Source organism: Rutilus rutilus (genome assembly GCF_951802725.1).
Source record: "Rutilus rutilus genome assembly, chromosome: 21".
NCBI classification, from domain to species: domain Eukaryota; kingdom Metazoa; phylum Chordata; class Actinopteri; order Cypriniformes; family Leuciscidae; genus Rutilus; species Rutilus rutilus.
In genome coordinates, this window is record NC_140226.1 from 22,773,803 (window position 1) to 22,788,434 (window position 14,632).

General features: G+C 35.4%; 1 protein-coding gene across 2 annotated transcripts in view; it reads left to right on the forward strand.

Moving 5' to 3' along the window:
* Nucleotides 1-12,434, forward strand: part of mdga2a (MAM domain containing glycosylphosphatidylinositol anchor 2a) — a 145,905-nt gene extending 133,471 nt beyond the window's left edge. Inside the window, exons 12-17 of one of the 2 annotated variants that reach the window (XM_084393785.1) lie at nt 4,819-4,839; nt 6,066-6,221; nt 8,826-8,990; nt 10,934-11,064; nt 11,285-11,387; nt 11,855-12,434. In XM_084393785.1, the coding sequence (XP_084249911.1) occupies nt 4,819-4,839; nt 6,066-6,221; nt 8,826-8,990; nt 10,934-11,064; nt 11,285-11,387; nt 11,855-11,943 (665 nt within the window). In that variant the 3' untranslated portion in view covers nt 11,944-12,434. The remainder of the gene's footprint in view (nt 1-4,818; nt 4,840-6,065; nt 6,222-8,825; nt 8,991-10,933; nt 11,065-11,284; nt 11,388-11,854) is intronic. The other variant, XR_014625770.1, reaches the window with a different exon arrangement.
* The last annotated feature ends 2,198 nt before the right edge of the window (nt 12,435-14,632 follow it).

The following is a 14,632-nucleotide window of genomic DNA, read 5'->3' on the forward strand; positions in this document are numbered from 1 at the left end:
GATGAGCAGATACTGTCTGTGTACTGCTTGTCTTTAAGTCAAGGTCACTTTTTAAAGACATTTACATTTTTCCTTCATTTAAGTTCAGATGATTTGACAGCTCCAAATATTGTGCAAATGCTACGTCTTTAGTAATGTAATTGTTGATTCAACTGTTTTTAATACTTGTGTAGAAATCTGCAAATCCAACAAATAACCAACAGAGGACATTTTAATTATTATTATTATTATTATTCTATGTAATAGAGACCTCTGCTGGCTGTGTACATGAAAAATGCATTTATATCACTCATCTGTTGACATGATTTTTTTTTTTGCAACTGTTTTTTGTTATCTACTATTTTCCAAAATTAACCAGAGCTATAGATTGATCTTATGGTTTTGCTTTGTGCTTCTTAAAGAGGCCAGTCGAGACACAGGTAACGTATGTCAAGTCACCTAAACCCTACATCCTTGGTGCCTGAACCCCTTCCCTTCTTTACTAGAAAACCAATCATAATGTGGCAGCTTTATGACCTCACCAATGGCTGGATGCACACAGGCACATTCATTAACTGTGCACAGTGTTCTGTTATCGAGGTTGTGTGATATTAGAGACTCTTTAAAGGCTCTGTCATCATTTTAAGCCTTTCCCTTATGGGTAATGGACATGAAATACTGTGAAAAGTGTTGCTTGATTCCATTCAAAACTATTTTAAACAGCAATGTGCTATCGAGTTAATTCCCCCTCACTCTCTGTATGACTTCTAAAAATAGGGATTAGCAAGAAAATACCCCGGTAGATCTGTACAGACCAGGTGCAATTACAAAAGCAGAAGAAAAAATTCCCCAAAAAATCATTTAATCTTCCATTCGGTCATTATTTCATTTATTCTGCTCATAGTTTATTCAGCAGCTTACCCATGTGATATGAAGCCCTATGGCTCAACACGGTCTTTGTATCAGGTAATGGAAATACCAGTGCTAAAAAATTGAAAACGTCTCATTCCATAACATCTCCCTCACTGCTATTTCATTCCCCCTGAAGTCATTTTGCCACAGGGCTCATAGGAAAAGACCATCTGTATTGATGGGATGACTTTCACACCAGGAGCAATTCCATCAAAGAGTCCAGCTTTTGCCACTGTGACATTATGCATTTTAATTGGCTCAAATAGCCTGGAGAAGGTGATAACACAATCACACCAGTCAAAATCCATATCCCAGCTTTCACAATGCACTGGAATTTAAGCCATGTAAACGGTTGAATAAGCTCTCTATGAGGATAGTACCTTCTGTTGGTTTGCTAAAACTGCACCTTTATGTTTACATTTATGCATCTGGCAGATGCTTAAATCGAAGGTGACATTGCATTTCAGGTTGATTGGGATACTTTTTGCCATTGAGATGACTGGAAAAAAGTGTCCCAATCAACCTGAATTCACCCCTATACATTTTTCTTTCGGTTTATGTCCAGTTAATTTTTTATGTTAAAGGGGATAGTTCACCAAAAAATGAAATTCTGTCATAATTTACTCACCCTTAAGTTATTCCTAACTTGTATGACTTTATTTCTAAGGTTTCTAAGCAAAGCACATTTATGTTTACATGGCAGATGTTTAAATCAACAGCAACTTACATTGCATTCAAGGTATACATTATTTCAGTTCATGTGCAATGGATATTTAATTGTAAAGAGGTAATTCACACAAAAAATCTGTGAAACAAAACAAAAATACTGAAGAATGTCTCAGTGTTTTTGTCAATACAATGAACATCATTGGAATCCAATGTTGTTGACTTTCATTGCATGAAAAAAAAACAGTTGAATAAGTCCAAAATAGATTAAGAAAGAAAGTCATACAGGTTTGGGATGACATGAGGGTGAGTAAATTATGGCAGAATTTTTTCTTTTTGGATCACAGTGTATATGTTTTTTTGTGTTTTTTTCACTGAATGTTGAGAATTTATGAGAAAGAAGCAGAATCCGCCATTTCAGTGATTTTTTTTTTTTTTTTTTTCTCACATACTTGGTGGTTTTTATTGGAAAGTATTGGAAAGGCAAGCCATTGCAACTTGTGGCAAAGGTCTCACAGTGTTTGTTGAGACTTTGAATGGCTGCTGTTCACATTCGTGCGTGGACAGTGCCAGACAAATTAACAAGCTACCAAGAAGAATTGATGGACTGTGTCATTTGGTGTCATTCTATAAAGCAGTTATTCAACACATAAACTTGCTGCTGCCTGTAGATTGCTTTGGAAAGACACCAATTGGCAGCTATTTATGAGCCTTTCAGAGAACACAAACAGGCTGAGAGGACAGTGCTAACAAGCTATTATAATTGTATTGTCAAACAGTTAGTACACCTCACTACGACTTTACTATGGTGTTAGGTTGTCATAAATGGCATTACTTCTTTGTTTAGTTGTTTACCGCTGATAATATTAATAATAATGATCTACTACAGGTCATTTAAATGCTAATGTAAGTCAATGCAAGCATTGTAGCAAAATGGATGAATATGAAATATGCTAATGAGGATGCATGTATGATTCTACTCATTAATTTTTGCAGGCCTTTGATTATGTGTGGGATGCATTACTTGGACTCAGTGATAACATATTGTTTCTGAAATGCCTTCGGGTTTTGTATGGGTATCACACAACCTAGTTTCTATGATAAGACAACATGGCTTGTCTCTATAGCCTGAAATGCATTACTGCAATTTATTACTCGACTCTGCACATTAATGTTGTTATATGGCTTTGTTCAAATGAAAGGCCTGAATATGGTAGAATTTCACCTTAAAGCTTGCCTTTGAGTAGGGCGGCTGTGAATCCTCTCTGAGTGGGAGATATACTGGGTCTAATTGCTTGTGTGTTTAATGATGTTGACGTTTTGCTTTCGCCTCCTGCTCCAAAAGCTCTAATTGTACTTTTACAGGGATGGAGGAAGAGAGACAGGGAAAGGGAAAGAACATGAAGCCCATCAATTTAGAGAGTGTGTTAATGCGGCACGTGTTTCCAAATATGCAACATCTGTTTAGTTTAACTAACGCAGGCCTCTCCCCTCCTTACCCCATTTAGAAACAGCTGGGTAGTTTTATAGGAAGGGAACTGTAACCTTCATGGAATAATTAGTTTCTAAATTACGATTTTGCAATAGGAAAAAATAGCTAGTCTTGAATAGTTAACATGGAATTTGATCAGTTCACATGTGACAGACATATTGATTGTGCTTTTTTTATCAGTAATGTAGTTGTTTAGCGATAACAAATTGTTTTGCAGGTTTAAATTTAAAATCAGTTCTAATTTATTGTATTTATATGTTCCATTGTTCCCATTCCAATTCCAATTCCATTGATAAAGTATTGTATTATCTGTAATTGTATTAATTCTTTTATTCTATTAAAAAAAAATCATGTATGTTTAATAAAAGAGTCATTTTAATACACCAGATACTTTTACATGATAAAGCATTTATTGCCATTCCCATCAATTTTTTTGTAATAATAATTATATTATTGACTGTTAAGTGTTAATGATTCGAGGAAATAACCTTGATAACATGGAGAGCACCAGCAATTTGGTTTGAAATGTTCCACCCCGTTTCCTCCCTTTTTCTCTTCATGTCCAAATATATGAATTTTTATAAACTTAGCTTGAGATGCCAAAAGCAGTTTGTTAACACTTGAAGACATTCTATATCTGATAGAATGCACCAAGCCATAACATAAATTTACTTAAAAAATAACCACCAAAAAAGAAAAGGCATCTGTTTCAAGGAATGACTCACTGGCATTTTGTCTTCCTTGACAAAAATCCTCTTTTCCCATTGAGGTTGCAAATCCCATGACACTTCCCATCATTCACTCATTCATTCATTTGTAAATCCTGTGTATGTAAACAGACGTTTGATAATTGATTCCCCTTCTTTCCCCCTCCTGTCAACTTTTTACTTTTTCATTTGCATCATCAATTTCGTGTGGAGCTGTTCCCCCTGCAGTTCACAAAGCAGACATTTACACTGACAACCCCTTGTGAACATCTGCTATGTTTGAACGCCGTTGTGCTAATCTCTCTCATTATAGGAGCCTGATCAAATGCCAGAACCGATGCCACTTTTCCGTCCCAGAAGGCGACTGACACACTGTACTCATTTTACTGCTGGAATGTCAATTTGAGACACTTATATTGCCACATTTCTTTAAATTCTTCTGCTAAAGTTAGAGCCCTCGACAATATTATCTTTTCAAACATTTTTTGAATGGATGACCTTCGATTTTTGTTTTCCCAACATAGATATTCAAAGCTTAGTGTGGAGGATCCATACACATTTTCTGACTTAAACAGGATTGCGCATGGTTTTTCTGTATTCTATTAAGGCACTGAACTTAGTTGGTTGAAAAAGGGATCGTTTCAGTCTCACTATCTTTTCCACACATGCCCTCTGAAACCTTTCTTCCACAATGCACCTTAGCCCTCAATGAGGCTGCCTGGAAGCACACGGCTTTCTGCCACACTCAGATAGGCTGCTTGTGAATGGAATGAAGAGAGATACAGGTCTTTATGGTTCACCTGAGCATTGCACAGCCCCATAGCGACCTCTCCCCACACAAACACCCCCTCCTGCACTAAAACGCTGTTTCATTTCCCCTCTCTAACTGTGTGATACATGGTAATGATGCCCAAAGCACTTTCTAAACACTTTTCTCCAAGGGCAAACTGCATTCTCCCCTCTCTGAATCCCCTGCTGTTGTTTATAATGATTTATTAATAAACTATCTACTATAAGCCTAGGGTGTCACATGCGTAACCTCTTCTTTTTTCTGTTTTACAGCACCGGTGAATCCTCATTGGAGTAAGTTTTTTTTTTTTTTTGAATTAGTAAAAAAGGGGGAATAGGAGCTATTTAAAAATATGTATAGCTTTTGCTTTTTGAAGTTTAGCATTAGTAAATTATCAACATGATCTCATTAGTATAGGTATAGACATTTATATGTTTGGATAGACAAATTATGTATCAAAATATTAACATTTTAATGTACATAACATTAACAACTTTTTTATGTACACTAACGTGCAAAAGTTTTGGGTTGGTAAGATCTTTTATATGTTTTTGAAAATAACTTTTCTCTTTCAATAATTATATTTTAAAATGTAAGTTTGAGATCAGTCATTTTATTTATGTTTTTGAAAAAATCTCTTATGCTCACCAAGGCTGCATTTATTTTATCTGGTCATTTTTAGCAGCCATTATTCATAAATCATCCTTACATGATGATATGGTGCCTGAGATTTTTTTTTATTATTATTATTATTATTATTATCAATGTTGAAAACAGCTGCTTAATATTTTTGTGGAAACCGTGACACATTTTTTCAGAATTTTTTGATGAATAGAAAGTTCTAAAGAACCGCATTTATTTTAAATAGAAATCTTTTGCAACATAACTTTACTCTCACTTTTGATCAATTTAATGCATCCTTGATGAATAAAATTATTAATTTCTTTCAAAACAAATCTTACTGACCTCAAACTATTGTACGGTAGAGTATTATGCAAATTATACATATTTGAAAGCATATACATACAAATGTTTTCAAATCTAGTTTATTGTATATTAAATTCATGGATTTTATTGTTATAACGTGAAAATGAAAAAGTGTTTACTGTCATCACATTTTTTAACACAGTTAATGCATTTATCAAATTTGTCATTTAAAGGTTTAATTTTATCTGTGTAATTTCTAATGGTCATAAATATTGTGACAGTAAATGGGTGAAACATTTAAATGTGGCATCAACAGTGTTTGACTAGTTCATACATTTTGAACTCTGATGATGATGATGATGATGATGATGAAAGCAGTCTTAAGAAAATTTGTACAAATGTGTTTCTAAAGATCTTGTTTTAGATGTTCTCTATACATTGATATTGTGCATTTCAACTGTCTAATAATGATCCATAAATGTATTTATGTACAAATATGTGATCACTCTGGAATGACTGAATTGTCTGAGATAGCTTTTTAGATGCTCTTTCTGCACACTCTTCATTGTACTGTTTTTTCAAACAACCATAGGTAAGTTTCAGTGCAGCTTCGAAGAGGACACCATATGTATGTTCACCCAAGATAAAACCGAAGAGTTTGATTGGACAAGACATAGCGCTGCCACCAGGGACACTAAATATACACCCAACACTGGACCCAGCAGTGACCGCAGTGGCTCTAAACAAGGTATACCGCACATGTGCCACTAGATCAAATCTGTAAGTTAAATATAGATAGATGTGGATTTATAGCTACACCAAAGTCAAACAATTCAAGATTCATATTTTCACAAATAAGTTAATGAATTGTTGTTCATCAGTGTGGCATAGTGGATGTTGAGTAAAAGGTTATATCATCAGCAAAATGAAGCTTGTGACTTTTAGAGAGAGGCTAATAGCATTAGCGTCCAAAGGCACTTTCAATTTCTCATGTTGCTAAAGGAGTGCACAGGCCGTCTTTTGGTTGGGCGATGTTTAGAGGAAGATGCTCAGTGGGTTCCATTAACTGCACTTTCAGGAAAATGGTGTCAGTCATTAAACTTGACATCGGATCATGACAGATCCGGTGTGCAACTGGATAATTTCCATGGGTCAACACATCACTAATGCAATCAGCTTGTCTACTTTGGTAAAGTAGTGGAATCTGAAGATTGCAAGTTATAAGTTCAGAAATAACGGTAGGGTGCTTATTTAATCTATATACTGAAGTGGGTTTTTAAGTGCTGCAGAGATGGCGTCATTTTTGTAGGACAACCTAGAAGTTAGCATCACCCTCAGTGTTGCCAAATCCTCGGTTTTCCCACGGAATTAGGTTACTTTTACATTGTAACATTAGTTTTACGATCTCTTTATGAAGCTTTTGAAGTGGTAGATGTGTAGCTGTCAATGGAGAGTACATAACTGGCTCATATTTTATTAAAAAATATCTTTATTTGTGTTACGAAGATGAATGAAAGTCTTACCGGTTTGGAATGACATGAGGGTGATTAAATGATGATAGAATTTTCATTTTAGGGTGAACTACAGTGGGTACGGAAAGTATTCAGACCCCCTTCAATTTTTCACTCTTTGTTATATTGCAGCCATTTGCTAAAATCATTTAAGTTCATTTTTTTCCTCATTATTGTACACACAGCACCCCATATTGACAGAAAAACACAGAACTGTTGACATTTTTGCACATTTATTAAAAAAGAAAAACTGAAATGGTCCTAAATTAAGGGGGTCTGAATACTTTCCGTACCCACTGTATCCCGTTAAGCTTCCGACAAATCTTTCAACCTCTAAAAAATGTGCAAGTTAGAAATGTTGAGTTATAATAGTTTGCAGAAGCACAAGTATAACCACAAAAAGACTGTAAAAGAAAACTAGAGAGTATATTAGTTTACTTGTTCAATGTGATTATGTTTAATGTCCCCGACAACATCTGGTCCCATTTAGCCACTTGATAGCAACTGACTTTTGTAAGACACATAAAAGCTTTTAAAAAAAACTGATGTACTTTATGTAATATAAAAGGGAAAAAAATTGTGTTAACCACAGACCTTATTTCAGGCATTTAACCAAAAACCCTCTCAGAAAATCTTGAGAACGATGGAACCGGAAGTGCTAAAATGCTAAGTTGTTTCTGGGTTTTAGGACTCATTCTTGCAGCGCTCTGTTAATATTTATATTAATGGATGTTCAAGGGCTTGACTTGAGTGGGAGAAAAACGCAGGTCAATAGCTTTTTAAGTCCCTCTGACCTGATGTGAAAGGAAAAAAAATCTTTCTTTTAAAAGGCTATGAGAAATGTGAATTGAAAAATCATTTGTCCTGCTCTGTGGAGTCACTGAGGTCCTATTGATTATTCTGAGGCAGCGCTAAGTTCAATGGAGGTGTATTAACGCTTGGAGAAATTATATCCTGATAATTTTGAGATTTAATTTAGACTCGGTTGCGTACTGTAGGTGACAGGGCTTTCTCATCCAACGCTCCTAGGCTTTGGAATGCACTCCCTCCAAATATCAGAGATGCACAGTCTCTAAGTAATTTCAAATCTCATTTAAAAACGATTTTTTTTAGGTTAGCTTTTACTTGACTTTTTTTTTTTTTTGTGTGTTGTATTTTAAATTAGCTTGTTCTATTATGTAAAGCGCCTTGAGAATCTGCTTTAAAGGCGCTATATAAGAATAAAGTTATTATTATTATTATTATTAGCATGTGCAATATCAGATTTGAACTGTTGTGTGATTTTGATGCTAAACTATTTTAATTATTGTGCCAAATTCAAATAATTTTCTTGATTTGATGTACATGTATACACTACCATTTAAATGTTTGGGATCAGTATGTTTTTTTCTATTTCAAACGAATGCTGTTCTTTTGAACTTTCTATTCTTCAAAGAATCCTGAAAAAATGTTTCACGGCTTCTAGAAAAAATTTAACAAAACAGCTGTTATCAACATTTATAGTGCTGAAAATTTTTCTTGTGCACCAAATCATCATATTAGACTTATTTCTGAATGATCATGTGACACTGAACACTATATTAATGGCTGCTGAAAATTCACCTTTTGCCGTCACAGAATAAATCACATTGTATAATATATTCAAATAGAAAACATTCTCTTAAATTGTAATAATATTTCACAACATCCCTGTTTTTACTGTATTTTTGAGTAGCCTTGATAGACATAAGTGACTTCTTTCAAAAAACAAAAAAACAACTGTACCAACCCCAAACTTTTAAACAGTAGTGTGGGAGCTACTATGATCAGTTCATTTGTATGTACTTCTGGACTTTGCACAGGTTTCTACATGTACATTGAGACCTCACGACCCCGTCTGGAGGGAGACAAGGCCCGACTGTTGACCCCATCCTTCAATGTTGCCCCTAAAAATCCCTACGGGAATGTGGCCCCCAACCCAACGTACTGCTTCAGCTTCTACTACCACATGTATGGAAAGCATATAGGTGGGTTACTGTTAGCACAGTACATTGCAAGGACTCCTGATGTGATCAAGGGGATTTGTATGCAGATTACTTATTTTAATTAGTGTTGATGAGCTGTAACCTCTTCAACTACAGTGTGTTTGACATCACAAATCTACTGTTCAAATGAGTGCTTGATGATCAGGGCTGCTTTTCTTCTTCTTACGATCTTCTTAGGCTTACAATGCTTGTTTGGAAACGCAGCCCTGGTCAGTCAGTGTCTCAAGATGAAAACAAAGATGAAAGTCTACCACTTTCCAGTTAAATATGTATAAAATGTCAAAATATGGACAGGTTCCAAAATGTTTTATGTATGAACCTTTTTAATGTATGAATGAATATACAAGATGCTTTCAAATCCAATGAGCTTTATTGAATATTCAGTTCATGGAATTGGGGTAGATTTTATTTCTCAGAAATGTGATATTTACATATAAATTTATATTACTATTTTACTTCAGGTGGAAACAGGCCTGAGAAAAATATATTTCTCATAATTCTTTATATGTCAAAACTGCCCATTTATTTCGCATATCCTGTTGTGAATTTTATACATCACGTAACTTGTTTCTTATTTTACACTTTGTCTCCTAAATAACAGATTTATTTTTTACTCTCAGACAGAAATGGGCTTCCATATAAGTTAACATGCTAGTCAGAAATTTGCAGTGTACTCTTAGGCCTTTTCTGGGATGGAAAAACTTGCTATTAAAGGTTTCTAGTGGACTGTAAGTGCTGTAAATGACTTAGACCAATAACTCAATTTGTGCTCTTTGGTACACGTACATTTCTATAGTTCCTTTTTTCATGCTCACTTTATGCTGCTGCAGTTGAGCTGGACATGCTGTTGCACTTCTGGGGTAGCAATGACCTCCACGGCCTCACAGACAAGCTTGTAACTGCAATTTTCTGCTTCACAAAGCTGTGTGCTTTTCGAATAGTAAGTGTGAAGCTAATTCCAACTCACCAGGGTGTTCTCTTCCTGGCTTTTGACACATGGTCTCATTGGGCGTCTGGGGTTAAAAATCCATGTGACCAACAAGATCTTCTGTCTGGCTGCACAGCAAGCAACCCAGACAACATGGTTAGATGGCTGTTTTGATATAAAAACCTACTCAAGTCTTAAGGTGCAAGTAAAATCCATTTTGTGTATGATGCACTAGCCTATATTCCAGTTGCCTTTGACTTATACTGACAGCTAGTGGTTTGGATGGACTATAATGCAAATCCAAATGTTTTCAGTTAATAATGCTATTGTAAAAGATAAATTATAGTCATATTCGGCTTGTTACGTGATCTCAAAATGCCAGCCACTTATTAGAGATGACTAGAGCCCTCATCTCATTTTCAAAAAATGTTGTAATGATGGTAAAAACTACATTGTTAAAGAAGAACGAAATAGCAACAAGAGTTTTTTTGTGTGTTTTTATTTTAATGTTCCACTCTTTTTCTTCGCCGTTTTTCTCCAGAAAGTGTATCTTAGCATTAATAGCATCACATCTCTGTGGCACTAATCTCATTGTCTCCTCATTTACAAGGAAATGAAACATGCCATTTGGCCAAATCCCAGACATCTGAGAGAGCAATACAGATTTTCTTCCAGCGTTTCCTTTCATTAGCATAGAATTAGAGTAGTAGCAATTATATATATAGTGCCATATATATATATATATATATATATATATATATATATATATATATATATATGCAGTATATACATACAACAACAGCAGTGTTTGTGTTCTGAACAGATTAATGATTGATTTCTTCTGGAGATGGAGATGAGTCGATGTCTCTTCAAGGTCACTGAGCCTTGCAGTTGCGGTGTAATACATAAGAACGGTTCCAAGGGCATTATGTAGTTAACTGGCATATTGCATCTAATGACTTCTATTGACACTAAGTGCCTATGCCTTTTTTTCAAGGAACGTTAAACGTGTATTTGAGGCAGAAGAGCCAGACAGGTCAGGATGCATCTGTGTGGACCCTGAGTGGGAACCAAGGAGACCGTTGGAGGCAAGCCAGAGTTAACATCAGTCCAACATCCTCTTTCCAGGTGCCTCTTCTTTTTCTTGCTTGCATAATAACACGCAAAAAATCATATAAGAAATATAATAATAAAATAATGTAATATAATATGATAAAAACTACATGAATAATATTTTTCTAATTTCTAATTATATCATTTATATAATTTAATATACTTTGCATTCAAAATGAAATGAAAAGCCAGTACGGAGTGAAAATATATATATTTTTTCTGACCATTTATTTAGATGGTTTTGGAGGGTATACGTGGCTCTGGCATTGAGGGGGATATTGCTATAGACGATGTGGCCATAGAGGAAGGAGAGTGTCGAGACCCCCCACCCAGTAGTAGTAAGTATATTGGAAAAGAGGTTTTAAGAAATGGCTTTTGAGTTTATTGCAATGAAATAAAAAAGAAATAAGAAAAATAATACTTGTAATTAATGTCATGCTGTTGTAATGAAGCCCAAATTGATTGAAATAATACATGTAATTCATTCATATTTAATTGCTATATTTTTTAAAGTTTGGTTATTTTGAGGGAGGGAGATTTTTTTGAAAGAACTCTCTTATGCTCACCAAGGTGATATTGTGGAATATTATTACAATTTAAAATACCTTATACATTTTGATGTGTCTTAAAAAATAATTTATTCCTGATTTTTCTGCAGCTATTACTCCAATCTTCAGTGTCACATGATCCTTCAGACTTCTAAAGGACCGAATAATTGTTAATCTCTGAATTATTTACTCAACACTGAGAAATGAATATTTGTTCACATCCATAACTGCATTGGTTCTTGTCTTTATTCCCACAGATATAAGATCCCTGGCTTCTTCCGCTGCAGTGCATATATGGCAGCTCTGTCTCACTTTACTTTTGGTCTTGGTTGGCCTCCGAAGGTGACCTCATCACATGGAGGTGGAACCCAGCTTTGGCATTCACAGAGATTTCGGCTGACTCGGACTGCCTGAAGACAACAACCAAAGATTCATCCCGTCTACACAAAAGGAACGTAGGTTTTAGATCAGTGCGAATGAAAAGGAAGCCGGGGAGGGAATCTGAAGCTCGCTAACACATTGGCATGAGTATTATACTGGAGTCCACTCAAGATCTTGAGGAAAAAGCCCATTACCATTGTCAGTGTTAGAAAGAAAAGAACAGGTGGATGGTTACAGCAGGACGGCTTGAGAGACTTAATAGGGGAATCTTTCAAAGCACAAAGATGTAACATGTATTTCTATCACTACATGCTTTTTGCTTTGTTGAACGTCTGATTCTGTCATCAAAGACCTCATTATGTCACAATACGTAATACTGAACCACAAGAAGAAAGCTTCCGAGAAGGAAAAAAACAAGGATACCAGAGTTGGTAACAAAAATGAATGATTGTTTTAAAAAAAAAAAAAAAAAAAAAATTGAAAATGTTTTCGTTTCTTATGTCTGAAAATAGAGGTATGTCAAATACAGTCGCGCTTTTTGTATCTCCCTGTGCTCTGATGTTATCGTTTTGATGTGAACATCAGGGCTCCACAAATGTGTGTTTTTGTAAAGGGGAGTACAATCTCTATGTAAAGTATGTTTTCAGACAGATGGGGCGTTCATGTACTTGTCCTTTGTGCTTTAACAGAGCAAGTTGAACAGTTGGCGTCCTGATACGCCCATTCTGGGCTGTATATGTTTCATTCTTACTCTATGTGTTTCGTTATATTAGGTATGTTACCAAACTCATCTGAATCGATATTAACAGCTAATCACGCAGCTGACACAACAAACACCGTCTCTCACTGAGAATCATTGAGTTGACCTTTCATTTCAGTGCAACTCTGCTAAACAACAGCAGTAGAGAACTGTTGAACATCACGATGTACCTGCTGTTGGTGTGGATGTAAATCTCCCCACTGTGTCCGCTTGCAGTTGTTTTCTCTAGGTGCGTAAAGATAGCCGTCACCTGTTCGCTAAGGGACATGGAGTTGCTGTCTTTTATGAAATCAAGTGCCTTCAGAGCCTCTGTAAAATCATTTTACTGTGCTACTGTATCATCTATAGCATTTCCTTTTGGCACGGTTTATAGCGTACATACACACGTGAGGTGAAAGGTGAAAATCAGAGAGCCACTATGAGAGACGGGTGCCCATTTTGAGAGTTGCAGCCCATCACTGATGTCTTGCGTTCCACATACTGTTGATAGATGATGACTTATTTTTATTTCGACAGCATACATCCCACCTGCTCCACATCCGACTGATATAAGGAAAACAATGGTGGTGGGACTGGACTAAAAGCACCATTGATTCCTCAGTAGGACATCTGGGAGCTATTATCACCAGGTGAAAAACAGCCGGGAGGGTCACTATGAAATCCTCCTGAGAAATCTGATGAGACTTCTGTGCCGCCGAAAAAAGGCATTTTTTTCTGAGAGGTTTGAAAAAATGAGGACCTTTTAGAGGACTGATGCTCAAGCTGGACAAGATGATCAGCCTTGATCTGGATCCATCCGGTTGGATTCGTACAAATGATATTTTATTACTCTAATGAAAATGACTGCTTTTACAAAAACTGTACTACAAACTATGAACTACCTGAGACCATCCGTTACCTTAACCAGCTGGTTTTTGGACATGTATTGTAAAATCACTTTTCTCATTCATCTTATTCATTTCCGAGGAAGAATTACGTTGCTCTCTTAGTTTTTTCAGTCCAAAAATGTTGCTTCGGACAACAAATATATATATATATATATTTTATTTTTATTTTTTTTGTCTTCAACATTTATTCATTTCTAAAATCCCTTTGCATTACTATATTATGACATAATTTGAATCTATAGTATGACATTATAAAATAATATCAAATATATGAGATTATATGCAAATACACCTGGTAGGGAGGTCTATGGAAATGGTTTCACACTTATTCAGACAAAGCACAATGTGAAATATTAATGTCAATATTCAGAAACACAATACCTTCAACACACAATAAGTTGTTTTTCTCGATTTTATTAAAGTTACAATCAACAGAAATAAACTATCGAATTCTTTACATAAAAAAAAAAAAAAAGATATTTTACATCTCGGTTCAATAAAAGGCTTTCATGGTATTGTGTGTGGGTTTTTTCCTTAGTATAGATGTTTTCATTAATTATACTTTTTTTTTTTCATGTGCTTGGACATGAAAAAATGCTATATGGCCAAACAAAAGATTAGAGCAAATTATCAGTTTTTATCCTCTGAATCGAGTACTGATTGATCAATGGAAAAGTTTCTGGATGGATGGATGGACGGACAGATAGATAGATCTGACTTAAATCTCACCTATTCTGGCAACTGTAGCAAAATTATCAACAATAGATTTGTCCATTTGGTAAATAAAGGTATGTAGAGCTGCTCACTTAAAAGGATACTCCACTTTTTTTGGAAATAGGCTCATTTTACAACTCCCCCAGAGTTAAACAGTTGAGTTTTACCGTTTTCGAATCCATTCAGCCGATCTCCGGGTCTGGCGGTACCACTTTTAGCATAGCTTAGCATAGATCATTGAATCGGACAGGACCATTAGCATCTCTCTCAAAAAAATGACCAAAGAGTTTCGA